The sequence below is a fragment of the Zootoca vivipara genome, chromosome 10 (genome assembly GCF_965207765.1).
Source record: "Zootoca vivipara chromosome 10, rZooViv2.hap1.1, whole genome shotgun sequence".
Taxonomy (NCBI): Eukaryota; Metazoa; Chordata; class Lepidosauria; order Squamata; family Lacertidae; genus Zootoca; species Zootoca vivipara.
In genome coordinates this window covers 42,743,507-42,757,416 of record NC_142593.1, presented here as the reverse complement: position 1 = coordinate 42,757,416, position 13,910 = coordinate 42,743,507, and the positions used below count along the sequence as shown (strand labels likewise).

The following is a 13,910-nucleotide window of genomic DNA, read 5'->3' as shown; positions in this document are numbered from 1 at the left end:
GGCGTCGGCGAGCAACAGTACGTGTGGCGGGCGGAGTGTCTGGGCTGGGAGCGGCGGCGGCGGCGGCGAGGGGAGGGGTTTGCGGCTTGGCGTCGCTGCAGAAGTGTCGGCCTCTCGGGGAGCCGCCACTGTGCGCGCGCGGGTGGATGCCGACGGGGGAAGAGCCGCGCTCGCCCGCCTGCCGCTTCCAGCTGCTGCCGCCGCCGCCGAGGCTTCTTGTGGGCTGCTCTCCTTTCGCCTCCTCCTCTTCCTCTTCCTCCTCCTCCCCCTCCTCCTCCTCCTCCTCCTCCTCCTTGTCAACATCTCTCCCGCCCAGCGGTGGCGGAGGGGAGCCGGGAAGTGAAGCCTCCGGTTCCGATTCGGTGGGCTCTGCCTCGCTCTCCCGGGTGCTGCTGCTGCTGCTGCCGCCTGGCTGCCTTCCCCCCGCGGCTCCCCGAGCGCCAGGATCCCTCTCGACCCCCTGACTCTTGGATCTATTGTCGAAGCCGGGAGGAGGAGAAGGAGGAGGAGGACATCGCTCTGCACATCTGGGCGAGCGCATCTGGGCATGCAACATCGACCTTTCCTCCGGGGTGGGGAGCAAACAAGGAGGAGGAAGACCTTTCCCCCCTCGCCTTCTGGCTATTTTTCTTTCCCCGCTAACCCCCCATCCTTCCTCGGAGGTTTCCATCTTTTAACTGCCTCTTAACACTGGCAGAGAAGGAAGGAAGCCAGCGAGCGAGCGAGCGAGGTGGTGGTGGTGGTGGAGGTGGTGGTGGTGGGGCTGGAAATCCAAAGGCTGCTCTTTTTTTTTTAATTTTTTTCCTCCCCCAGGGATTTAGTTCATGGGGATGTGTTCAAGGCAAGAGAGGATTCAGAAGGATATTGACATTGTGATCCAAAAGTGCAAGGCGGAAAAGGACTGCCTGTTTGCAGGTGAGTTTGCCAGCCGCTGCTCTTGGTTCTTCCTCGATGCCCCCCCCACTCCCGCGCCCATGAAATGCTTTCGGGCGTTTTTTTTTCCTGGGGAGGGGTGTCCCCCCCAAAAAAAATGGCATCACGATTCTCTGTTGACAGTTCTCTGTGAGAACAACGCTGATCTTTTTTTCTCCTGGAAGCTTGCAAGGATCTCTCCCTCCTTTTTCCCCACCCCGGCATATACAGACACGCACATACAACACTAATGCTCTGTGGGGCACCTAAGTGATGGGGGAGTTGAACCTCAAGCACTGGATGCGTTCCTCAGTTAGGTTGCCTTTCGATCTATTTGGTCAGACCTGTCATCTGACTGATTTCGCAATAGTCTCCCCCTGTTTTATTTTTTGGTGTGTGTGATCAGCAGAGCTAAACGAAAACAAATTTATTTATTTATTTTTACCAAAAATAAAATAAAAACCAACACAAAACTGTGCCCATATTTTGTGTGCATGGGGAGCAGGCTGATGGTGGCATAGAGGAAGGCTCCTTCCAGGGTGGAACTTGGGGAGATATTATCCACAGATGTCCAGAGCTGGGCTGTCTTCCTTTTTTGTGATCTTTCCTCTCCACCCCATCTCTCCCGCCTCAATATTTGGCTTGTTGCTTTCCTCTATGATCATTACTTGCAATGTTTAATATGCGTTTAGCAGCCTGGCTTGTTGCTGCCTGTTGCCTTTACTGACAATGGAAATTCTTTCCGTTGCCATAGTACCGAGGCAGCACTTGTTGCAGGGAAGGGAGGGGGGGGGTTCCTGCTGTAACATTATTTCTCTCTCCCCACCCCACCCCTTCAGACTAATCCCTGTGCCCATATTGGTGCCAGGCTGGGGGTGGGCTGAACACGAGAGGCAAGTTCACATGCCAGGTGTAATGCACAAAAGCGAACAATAAGCGTTCAGCAACAACACAGCCCTTTTGTGTTTTAGATTTCAGATACACAGATTCCACTTTTACCTTCACCTACGTCGGAGGATCCAAAAGGTATGAGTAAGTTGAAGCAGCTTAATTTCCTTTGCCTCTCTTTTGATTCCAAACCAGCTTGTATTCAGTAAGTTAAGAATTCTCCCCCCCCTCCTTTTCCCCCTTTGAAGATAGTGTTGATGCCTTGAGGCTGCTTTTGGGAGAAATATTGGTCTGGAAACAGGTGCTCTGTGGGGCGATGATTCGTCACCAGAGGCTCATTGATCAAGGGCTCTGCTCTTGCTTGTTTTGCCTTTCCTTGCTCTTGCTCTGAATATATGCAGGGTTATTTTCGACAGGTGTAGAGGGAGGTGGATCACCAGAACAGAAAGTAAGTGTTTTGAGAGGCGTGGGTGTAGAAGAGAGCACAGTCAGGAATGAGTAATGTTTGTAGTGCAATGTCCATGGAAATTCAGATCCCGTGTCAACCATCAGCAAAAGTAAAAGGAAGTAATGACAGCAGCAGCAAAGGCAAGGCTGCAATACGTAAACACTCTTTGCAATTTTCTGTGTTAATGCTGCAAATAATTGAAATAAGGGGGAGAATATTCAATAAAGTTTATGGTGCATATAACTATCACTTCTTTAACAGCTGAGCAATGAACCAATTAACTGTGACACACTTTGAAGTTATTCACAGTTGGTGGACATTGTTTTGGCTACAGTAATCTTCACATCATTGAATAAATCTCACCCTGTGTTTCATTTTTTATATAAAAAACCCTGCAACAGCTATGTCATTTTTTTTCTTGCATAATGTGCTGTATTAATGGGCAAAGAGGCTTGGCTGCAAGGCAGAAGGACTTTCCAAGGAAAAGCTGTTGCCCATTGTCTAGAGAGATTAAGTTGCTTTTTGCGGTGTTACGTTGAGAGACTGACTAGGTTAACATTATAGGGTGGAGTAGGGCATTTATTTGGATATAGTCCCATAAATTCCAATAGTGCAAGCAATACTTTCCTTTCTAGTACCGTAAATATGTCCAGTATCGGGAGTAATATGTTGAAGATGCTATGAGTACATTAATGAGAATAACTTTCTATTACACCAATTTAGCTATGGGAATAAGTTTAAATGCCAGTTACTTTTGCTATATGTTTGTGACAAACATGGTTTTATATTCCCAGCGAGAATAAATAGATGTGATTTCAGTCACAGATGAGGTTTTTCAATGGGTGAAGTCTGCTATGAGAGGGGTTCAGAAATTGTGGTCCATGGAGCTACATGGTGGTCTACAGGAGCTACATTCAGGTGGTCTGTGATGTGTCTGTGAATTTGCAGTTGAAGACAAGAGGCAGCATATCCAGCACATTAAATGTTGCTATTGATTTTTAATTGGGTTCCTTTTTTCTTTTTTTCTTTCTTCATTTCTTCTATTACATTTTACTGTATTACCATTCAAATCCTATAGAATTGAAAACGTAGTACAATTGCATAAAATGCAATAAAGGAAGCAATAAAAGTACTGTACAATTCAAAATCATACAGCATCTAGCACAGTGTATTACAGTTGCTACAAAAGCTAGAAAAATTATTAAGTGGTCCACCAGTGATTTTCAAGTGGTCCATGGTTGGTGGGGAAGTTTGGCCACCGCTGTCCTATGAAATGCAAACTGTTGTCAGGTCACAATCCAAAACAGAGTTACAGTGTAATCCTAAACATATTTACTCAGTAGTAGGACTTCCTTCCATGCAAACGTGCATATGATTTCAGACTGAAGTGTGTGTAAGAGTGAAATCTTTTAAGCATGTTTACTCAGGCCAACTGCGCCCAATATGACACACTCGCTGGTGTGTTAGGATTGCAGCCTTAGGCTGCAGTTCTGTGGACACTTATTTGGGAACAAAATTAATAAAAATTCCTTCCAGCAGCACCTTAGAGACCAACTAAGTTTGTCATTGGTATGAGCTTTCATGTGCACGCACACTTCTTCAGATACCATTCACACGAATGCATGCACATCCAGGTGCTGCTGGAAGGATTTGTTTAAAAATTTTTTTGACTATGTCTGACCAATACGGCTACCTACCTGTAACTTATTTGGAAGTACAGCAAACCCCTTTGTAATCAAAGGGACTTACTTTTGAGTGCAAAGGATCAATTCACACATCTGTTGAAATCTATGAACTGAAGGTGTTTGTCTTGGACTGTGTATTGATGGTGCGTGTGTGTCTACAATAAAGTTTAAAATGTTTATCTAGTGGGAAAAGCACTAGATTTGAAAGTGTTTTCAGATTTCACAAGATACTGGAATTCACATTAGGGTGTTTAACCTTACAGCTTTAGGTCCTTTAGCTTCAAGCAAGAAACAAATGCAAACAGCATTTACATGTACAATTAAATTTCATAACCAAGGAAGTTAATGCATTTGCTTTCTCATCAGCAATTTTAGAGATGCTTTGTACGAATGATCAATAGCTCAAGGCTGGGACTCAATGACCTTTTTGGTGCTGTGTGATTTATTGTGAAAACTCTTGCAACATTTTTAATACTCAGATGGGTGCTGGTGATTTGGTTTGCTGATTATTATTATTCTTAGATATATGAAATTGGCTTCTAATGATTGCCCTCATAAGCCAAAATCTCATTCCTTGAACCTGCAATGGGTATTGAGCCTTGTGTATCAAATCACAGTGGAATGATGATACAGTATTGCTAAACACTCTATTGACTGTTCAAATAACTTCACATTATTATCTTGGTCACCTTTACAGCACTGTTGTGAGATAGGTCAGATTCAGCTGGGACCCTCATTCTCATGTGGGTTAGCTGTTATGCATGCCATCCATGTATTGGCCTTCATAGACCTGTCTTGTATCATTGCATGTTCTGCACATACTTGGACATCATTGTGGGACTAGATAGACACATTCTAGGAAATGGGTACTGAACACCCATGAAACCAAACTCCTGAACCTGGAAATTGTATTCCCAATTATTTGTGATCAGATTCTGAGTCTGGGAACGACTGGCTTGTGTAACGCCACGTAATGAATTCTTGACTGAGTTGAGACTTGAACAGGGAGTTTTCTCACTTACGTTTTTAGCCACCATACTATACCAGCTTCCTAGAATTATTATTGTTTTTCTGCATGGGCTGTCCCCAAGCATGGGAGATCATAATCTGTGAAATGGGCTACAGCAGATAAATGTTAGGAGCAATTTCCATGATTGTAGCAGCTGGATATAGTGTCATTAGAATCGCAGCCATGCTGTTGATTGCCTCTGCCTCTGCCATTGCCTTGCTTATTCCTTCTGTTTCTGGGCTGTTTGGATGAAAAGAGAAAAGATGGGTGTGTGAATGTGTGTGTGTGAGAGAGAGAGGGGGGGGAGAAGAGGAGGAGTAGTAGTTTGGATTTGATATCCCGCTTTATCACTAACCTAAGGAGTCTCAAAAGCAGCTAACAATCTCCTTTCCCTTCCTCCCCCACAACAAACACTCTGTGAGGTGAGTGGGGCTGAGAGACTTCAGAGAAGTGTGACTAGTCCAGGGTCACCCAGCAGCCGAGAACCTGGTCCCCCAGATTACGAGTCTACCGCTCTTAACCACTACACCACACTGAAAAGAGAGAGAGAGAGAGAGAGAGAGAGAGAGAATGAATCTGAGGTCAGTTAACAAATTTGGAGACACATTAACACTTCCTTTTCACATTTCTGGCTTTTTCTAACCCTCTCCACACCAGGGCAAGTCCTCATTTCACAAAGGGCAGGGAAGGGATTACCTTTAAATGGCAACACCTCCTTTTAGTGGGCAGAGAGAAAAGGGATATGAAAGAATAGGCAACAGATTAAAATAAAGACTGCAGTCAGTTTGAGCCAGTTTTGCTGTACTGAGAGATGATTGTATAGCTTTGCTTCTGCTGCCAATGGCATATGATCTCCAGGGACTCAGCTACATTGGCAAAGAGAAAGCGCTTTATATGCATTATAACACTGTGACACCAGAAGGCGCTGTAGAGTTCCGTTTTTGCCAACCCAATTTCTCATACATAGTTTACAATGCCTTTAACTGAAACACTTCTTTGATGTGTCGAGATCCAACCCAGGAGATGGACAGGGCTTGCATTATCAGTGTAATAGTAAAAGCTTTACTAGTTGGTGAGATAAATGGGCAAAGCAATCCTAACCCCTGCAGAAGTCCACCTGAGGAGGGTTAGGATGGGGTGGAACTGCTGTTTCGCTGAATCCACTGCAGGTAGGCTCCCAGCACCCCCAAATAAATCTCCAGAAATATAGAGTACAGCTCATTTCAGGGGCATGGCAGGGTAAGGGTATGGATCAAGAAGAAGAAGCTACTTATCCCCTGACTCCTGTGTTAAAAAATGAATCCTTCTGCACTGGCCTTTGCATCTGTCTTGTCTATAGCTCAGGATAGCTCAGTCAGTATGGCATGAGACTCTTAATATCAGGCTTGTGGGTTTGAGCCCCATCCTGAGCAAAAAAAAATTCTGCATTGCAGGGGGTTGGATTAGATGACCATTGTGGTCCCTTGATTCCATGATTCTATGACACGTGTGACTAGCAGGGAGGAGCCACTGTGCCGTAAGTTGGGGTGAGCAAACAGCAGCTTCCATTTGTAAATTGGAGTGCAATTCAAGGATAAAAAATTTGAAGCCTTCAAAAAATTTGCTCACTTTTAAAGCTCTTGAAAAGAAGTGTCTGCTTATAATGTGCATTCAGCAGGTCCTCCAGCAGGAGAGGCAGGGTGGTGGTGTAGGTAATGGGGCTTCTTCTGTCTCACTCTATGCAGCTGCCCTAGGATTTATGGTGCTATTACCACTGCCAACAGCATGCCAGGTGGGCAGGAAACCAGGTGAGCAGGTGAGGGGATTGGAGAGGAAGGGTTTGTGTGTTCAGAACACTGAAATGACTTTGTTCCTGCACCTACTTGTAAGAAAGAATTCATCAAACTCTTTTTCTTTCTTTCTTTTTTCTTTCCATAAGATCATAGAATTTGTGGGCTTCCGCAAGACAGTTTATTGTGGAGTTGGAACTAATTGTGCATGCAAGCGTCTCACAGTGTCCACACAATACCCCACATTAGTTTTGTGTTTAACCAGGATCTGCTGTTTCCCAGAAAAATCCAGCGTTAGCTCAGAATTCAATAATGGGTCACCTTGGAAAAAGCGTTATATTTTATCAGAGCAACTTGCGAAGGCTGAAGCTGAAACATTTTGCTGTCAGAATTTAGCAATTCTGTTTTGTCCGTGTAAAAAAAAAAGGTTTTAGTGCTTAACTGCACCCTACTGGGACCCAAAAGATACTTGTCTGATGCTTTCATATGGGTCCCTCTGTCTGGTAAATCTGGATTAAAAGTGCTGGAAATTGTAGCTCTGCAAGGCATAAATTAGAGTTCCCAGGATTCTTTGGAGAAAGTAATATGCTTTAAATGTGCTTTTGGTGTGTATGCAGTCACTGACTCCACAATAAATTGCTTTATGGAAGCACCCTTTTAGAGTTGGAAAGGATTTTGGTGGTCAGTGCAGGATCTACAATGGTGGGTGAAACTAAGCACTTCTGACAGATGGCTGTGCAGCCATTGTTTAAAGACCTCCAGCAAAGGGGTCTCCACAGGCCGTGTGTTCCACTTTCAAACAGATCTTGCCCTAAAAAAGTTCATCCCAACCTGCCTCCCTGCAATTTCCACCCGCTGGCTTAGTCCTGCCCTGTGGAGCAACAGAGAGAACAAGATCGTTCCATCTTTTGTGCGAAGGTCTTTTCACTGCTAAGTTTAGATGTGATTGAAGGCCCTCGAATGCTAACTTGCCTGGAGTTCACAGTTTTCCTTTCACCTGCCTGAGTTAAGCATTTGAAAGTTGATTATAATTCTTGATGCCTGATGCCAAAGAGAGGGGAATTCAAACCAGCTGACATGACATTTTTATTAGGATGGATAATGTTGACTCTGTAAAGACCTGCGTCCCTTGTGGCCGAGGCAAAGAGGGGTTAGCATTTCTTCTGTGACTGTGTGGCATGTTTGAGCTTGTGAGGGGAACGAAGAGCACTTCCGTCTCAGCTGGCTTCGCTCAAGTGCATGCAGGATGGGATTCTCAGCCTGGCTTCATTCATGGTAGGGGAAAAATATTTTCTCGTTTGCTCTACTGTGCCCAGAAGAGAAATTCATAGCTGAAACTATGACCAAAAGGTAACTATGACCAACCTGATGGGCCCAGGTTGACTTTGCATTTTCAGGGATGTTAAATTCAAACAGGCTGCAATAAGTGGAGAATTTTCCTTTTCCACAAAAGTGAGAACCAGTCTGCATATTTCCATGGTACTGGTTTGTTGGGGCTCCCCTCTCCTTATTTTTATGGCAAGAATTGCCCACTTCATCTTTCTGTTTCATTCCTTGCGTTAAGATTGCTTTGCCCCAATATTAACGATGCATGTCAGATTCTGTGCTTAAAATTGCAACCTCATGACTACGATGGCATTCCAGCTTGCACATTGGTGGTAAGTGTGCATGTTCTGAATGCTGAAGGTCTTAGGTTCAGTGTGTGGATCCTCTAGCTTGTCATGAATCAGGGATGAGATCACAGGAAAGATCCTTTGCCTGAGACCCTGGAGAGCCACTGCTAGTCAAAATAGACAACACTGGCCTAGACGTACAAATCAGCCTCACTGGATATACCAGTGATGGGCAACCTTTTGAGCTTGGTGTGTCAAAATACACCAAAAAAACGAGCATAACTCGGGTGGTGTGTCACTTAGAGAAAAAAACACCCTAATTTCGCGATATTTATAGTTTAAATAACAAAAATGTATAATTGTAATATATAACTGTATTTAATAAACCAAAAACTAATTATTTAACCAAACCAAAAACCCCTTATTTATCACAAAGTGCCCAGAGTTGTTGAGCTTTTGGGGGAGAGCTGCTGATCAAAGGTTTGGAGGTTTTTTGGGGGGTGCAAAAGTTGCTTTGCTTTTGGGGGGGGGTGCCCCAAAGCTGCTGTGCTTTTTTGGGGGGGAAAGAGAACAGAAATAAATGACAAATAATACCTTCCCTAGAACTAACACACAGCACCAACATAGTCTGCCAAAGCACCAAAACCCCCAGCACAGAACAGGTTAAAAAAGGAACGCTGTTACACCCAATCATAGTCTGCCAAAGCACCAGAAAAAATAGCACAGAAAGGGTTAAAAAACCAATCTGGCTACCAGCAACAACAACAACAACAACAAAAAGGGATCCAGGTTTTAACAGCGGACAAGCTCTAGCGGAGACAAGCTGTAGGAGGAGCGGGAGAACAAATGGGGGGGGGGAGAAGCAACAACAGCGCGAATGGGCTGATGGGGCTCATGCCAGCAGTGAGGGCTCTGCGTGTCATGGCTGACACGCGTGTCATAGGTTCGCCATCCCTGGGATATATGGTAAGGCAGTTTCTTTTGATTCTAGGAAAGTTTTCCATTCCCCACAGGAAACCTCCCTGCACATTTGGAGAATGGCTTTGCTGTATTATCTAATCTTCAAGCTTATCTAATACAGCCTGTTGTTTCCAACATTGACCAGCCAGATGCCTAGGGAATCTCACAAGCAGGAAATGAAAGGGAGAACAGGACCCTGGTAACTAGAGATGGGAAAATCTGTCAAGTTTGGTTTCTCCCCATTTCTGATTTTTCCAATCTTAAGTTCAGTTCTCTACATTTTCAAATTGGTTTGCATTTTTTAAAAATGTTCTCATTAAAATTCTTTTACATTTTAGTGCAAATTTCTCCTAATGTTCACATTTTTGTATGCGGTTTCCTCTAATATACACTTTCCCCCCCAAATATAATGCATCTATGTAAGTTATTTATGTGCATGTATGCGCACACCTTTCTAATAGATGCATTTTTTGCACACATTACCTTGCTGGAGAACAGCATTGCAGAATTTGGAGAAGTGCAAATTTCAAAGGATGGCTGTGTTTTGGTTCTCGTATTGTTTCCAAAAGTGTGAATTAAGTAAGTTAGCCTCAAAATGTGAACTGAATTTAATTTATCCCCAATCCATCCTAGAAACTAATACCTGCTGGCATATTGCCTCTCAGTAGGGCAGTGATGGGCAACCTTTTGAGCTTGGTGTGTCAAAATTCACCAAAAAACCGAGCATAACTCAGGTGGTGTGTCACTTAGAGAAAAAAACCATAATTTTGTGATATTTATAGTTTAAATAACAAAAATGTATAATTGTAATATATAACTGTATTTAATAAACCAAAAACTAATTATTTAACCAAACCAAAAAACCCTTATTTATCACAAAGTGAGCTTTTTGGGGGGAGCTGCTGACCAAAGTTTTGGAGGTTTTTTGGGGTGTGTGTGCAAAAGTTGCGTTGCTTTTTTGGGGGGATGCTCCAAAGCTGCTGTGCTTTGGGGGGGGGGAAGGGAACAGAAATAAATGACAAATAATACCTTCGCTGGAACTAACACACAGCACCGACATAGTCTGCCAAAGTGCCAAAAAAAAAACCCAGCACAGAACGGGTTAAAAAACGAACACTGTTACACCCAATCATAGTCTGCCAAAGCGCCAGAAAAAAAAAAACAGCACAGAAAGTTTTAAAAAACCAATCTCTGGCTACCAGCAGCAACAACAAAAAAGGATCCGGGTTTTAACAGCAGAGACAAGCTGTAGCGGAGACAAGCTGTAGGAGGAGCAGGAGAACAAATGGGGGGGGGGGACAACAACAGCGCGAATTGCCCGATGGGGCGCGTGCCAGCAGTGAGGGCTCTGCGTGTCACGTCTGACACGCGTGTCATAGGTTCACCATCACTGCAGTAGGGAGTGGCTAATTGATGTTGTTCAGTTGGTGCCAATGGACAGGTTCCTGGAGGTTAGGTTCACTATATGCTGGTAGGATGAGAGACCTAGGAAAACAGGAAATGGAACGTAGGAAGTTGCCTTTATATGGAGGCAGACCAATGGTCAGTATTGTCTACACAAGGGGCAGCCAAAGTGGTTTCCTCCAGATGGTGTTGGTGTAAGACTCCTGCTATCTCTTGCCATTGGCCATGCTGGCTGGTGTCAATGAAGTTCAGCAGCACCACATTGACTCTGTTAGGTCTACACTGACTGGCAGTGGTTCTTCAAGATTCAGATGGGGTCTTTTCTCCTGGTCCTACCTGAAGATGCTGGGGGTCAAACCTGGAACCTTGTGCATGAAAACCACATCCTCTCTCACGGAGTTACAGTCCTTCCCCAAAGGATAGTGTTTGGCACAAGGTTACCAAGGTTTGGCACAAGGTTACCAAGGCTATGGCGAACTTCAGAGCTGAATGGGTATTAGAAGGTCTCATCCATCTTAATTTGGTGCAGTAACCATTGCGCCACATCCATTCCCTTTGGCAGCGTCACTGTGGCCATGCAGAGTCATGGATTCCCCAGCAATTAATTGTTCAGGGCCTGATCTCAAAAATAGCAATGCAATGAAATTAATCGGGCGGGTAAGGAGAAGGCTTTATTCACCCTAGTTTCTGCACAGGATCTAAGGCTGTAGTTTTGCTGTCATTTCAGTTCTGGCTTCCTGTAGAGCCCAGCCTGTGATTTGGGTGGTTGGATCAATAAGAACATCTTTACTCATAAACGGTATTGAGCTGCAATATTGTGGAAATTACGTGACAATCAGATTTAGACTGGACATAAATATGGGCAAAGCAGGGTTGGCATTTGAAGGAGTTTGGCATCCCCACCAACTCTCACTTCAAATAAAGTTAAAGGAAGAAAAAAGAAAACCTCCTGTGGAGCTCGAGTCTGTGAATTGCATGGATTATCATAAATAATCCTTTCCCTGTGAGTCTTGAGTAATCATTTTTTGGCTGTCTGACTGGCCAGGCACTGCTTCATTTTTCGAAAAACGATCTGCGTTCACATTTCTGAATTATTGGAGCTGTTTGACAGGCCTGAAGTGTTTGCTGGTTTAGGAAGACTGTAATTAGGAATTTATTAGTTGAGAACATCTTTGTGGGATAATCTGGGCACTAAATATGGAACAGGGCTGTATAGCAATTTTGGTAATTTTTAAACTGCCATTTTTTGGAAAGCTCTCAGACAAGTTGAGAGATCTCTCACCCCCCCCACCCCCTATTGCACGATGCTCAGTCAGGTGCCGTGACAGGGCAAGATTTACTTTCCATTTAAACAGCACCAGCCCTGGCTATTTATTTATTTATTTCCGCAGGAACGGAAAAAATAATGACATTTAGAATTGTAACGCGTATTTCTGTTGTTCTACTTTGTTGCCCTGCTTTTTGTGGGATGCTGGACGTTCCAGAATCCAGCGGACTATAAGGAGTGCTGATCTGGCACTTTTGCAAAGGATAACACATTGTGCCCTGGAGTCTGCAGATATTTGTACTCAGTTTACGTAAAATGAAGGCTTAGCGCTTCTCTCTCTCTCTCTCTCTCTCTCTCTCTCTCTCTCTCTCTCTCTCTCCCTCTCTCTGCTTTAAACAGGGCTTTCCTCTAAGTTAACAAATTGATTTCAAATGGCCTCTCTGGAGCCGAATCCTGCACGATCAGGGTTTCTAAATCACCTGGGGAGTCGCCACATGACTCCCTTCACCCTTAAACCTGGTGTAGGGCTCTGCATGGAATACCGCTGATGTGCCAGGGGTGAGGCTTGGCAGCAGACTCCCCACACCCTTCCTCGGCTGTGCAAACTGGGGCTGATGGGGGCTGTGGTCTGCCCCACCTGGAGGGCACCAGGTTGGTGAAGGCTGCTTTAAAGGTAAAATAAGTTCAGTGGTACCTCAGTTTACAAACACCTCTGGTTACAAACACTTCAGGTTACAGACTCCGCTAACCCGGAAGTAGTACCTTGGGTTGAGAACTTTACCTCAGGATGAGAACAGAAATCGTGCACCGACGGCACGGTGGCAGTGGGAGACCCCCAACCATTAAGAATGGTTTCAGGTTAAGAACGGACCTCCGGAATGAATTAAGTTCATAACCAGAGGTACCACTGTAGTTTCTTAGAAATGGACCACCAGTTTCAGGAGTGGTGCAATGTGTTTCCCTTAGGCAGCCCCACTTAGTAAGCAGTTGTTATTAAGAGGGGAAGGCTGTAACTTGCAGGTAGAGCACGTGTTTATATGCAGGAGGTCCCAGCTTAGTTTCTAGCATCTCCTGGTAGGGTCTGGGAAAACCATCCTGCCTAAAATCCAGGAGGACATTACACTACTGGATTAGATGAACCTGTCGTCTGACTCAGTACAATACAACTTCCCTAAGTTCTTATCTTCCTGCATTTGCTTACATGTCCATATCATGAATGTCCAAATGAGGCACATAACACCTTTCTTCTCAATTCATTTTAAAAAATCCTGGCTTTTATATCTATATACTAAAAAGCATATCAAATGATACAAATATAAGGTAAAGGTAAAGGGACCCCTGACCATTAGGTCCAGTCGTGACCGACTCTGGGGTTGCGCGCTAATCTCGCATTATTGGCCAAAGGAGCCGGCGTATAGCTTCCAGGTCATGTGGCCAGCATGACAAAGCCGCTTCTGGCAAACCAGAGCAGCACATGGAAACGCCGTTTACCTTCCCGCTATAGCGGTTCCTATTTATCTACTTGCATTTTGACGTGCTTTCGAACTGCTAGGTTGGCAAGAGCTGGGACCAAGCAACGGGAGCTCACCCCGTCACAGGGATTCGAACCGCTGACCTTCTGATCAGCAAGCCCTAGGCTCAGTGGTTTAACTACAGCGCCACCTGGGTCCCTACCTGCATATATATCTATGCAGCCTTCTAAAGAAAGAGCTATTCAAGTGTGAAGTTCCCCAGAACGGCAAACATGTTTGAACAGGAGGTTGCTGGTCTAGTCAATTTCACTGTTCCATTTACCTGCAGGTAAATGGAATAGAGCCAAGAGAAGTGCTGGTCATAAAAAGAATTAGGACGATGGAGATCACTACCATTTCCTCCTGCTAGGAGACTTCATCTCTCAAACGTTGTTGTTTGCGTATAGTTTTTGCTGAAGTTGGGCTACTGTTGCACTAGAAGAA

At 44.5% G+C, this 13,910-nt stretch overlaps 1 protein-coding gene across 9 annotated transcripts in view; it reads left to right on the top strand.

The window, feature by feature from the left end:
• Positions 1–200: 200 nt before the first annotated feature.
• The window catches only part of PARP8 (poly(ADP-ribose) polymerase family member 8), a 156,683-nt gene continuing 142,973 nt past the window's right edge, over positions 201–13,910 (top strand). For 3 of the 9 annotated variants that reach the window (XM_088653244.1, XM_060280307.2, XM_088653243.1), the window contains exons 1-2: positions 275–915; positions 1,884–1,938. In XM_088653244.1, the coding sequence (XP_088509370.1) occupies positions 825–915; positions 1,884–1,938 (146 nt within the window). In that variant the 5' untranslated portion in view covers positions 275–824. Of the gene's footprint in view, positions 219–274; positions 916–1,883; positions 1,945–13,910 lie in introns of those variants that run through there. The other 6 variants (XM_060280306.2, XM_088653242.1, XM_088653245.1 and 3 more) reach the window with 4 other exon arrangements.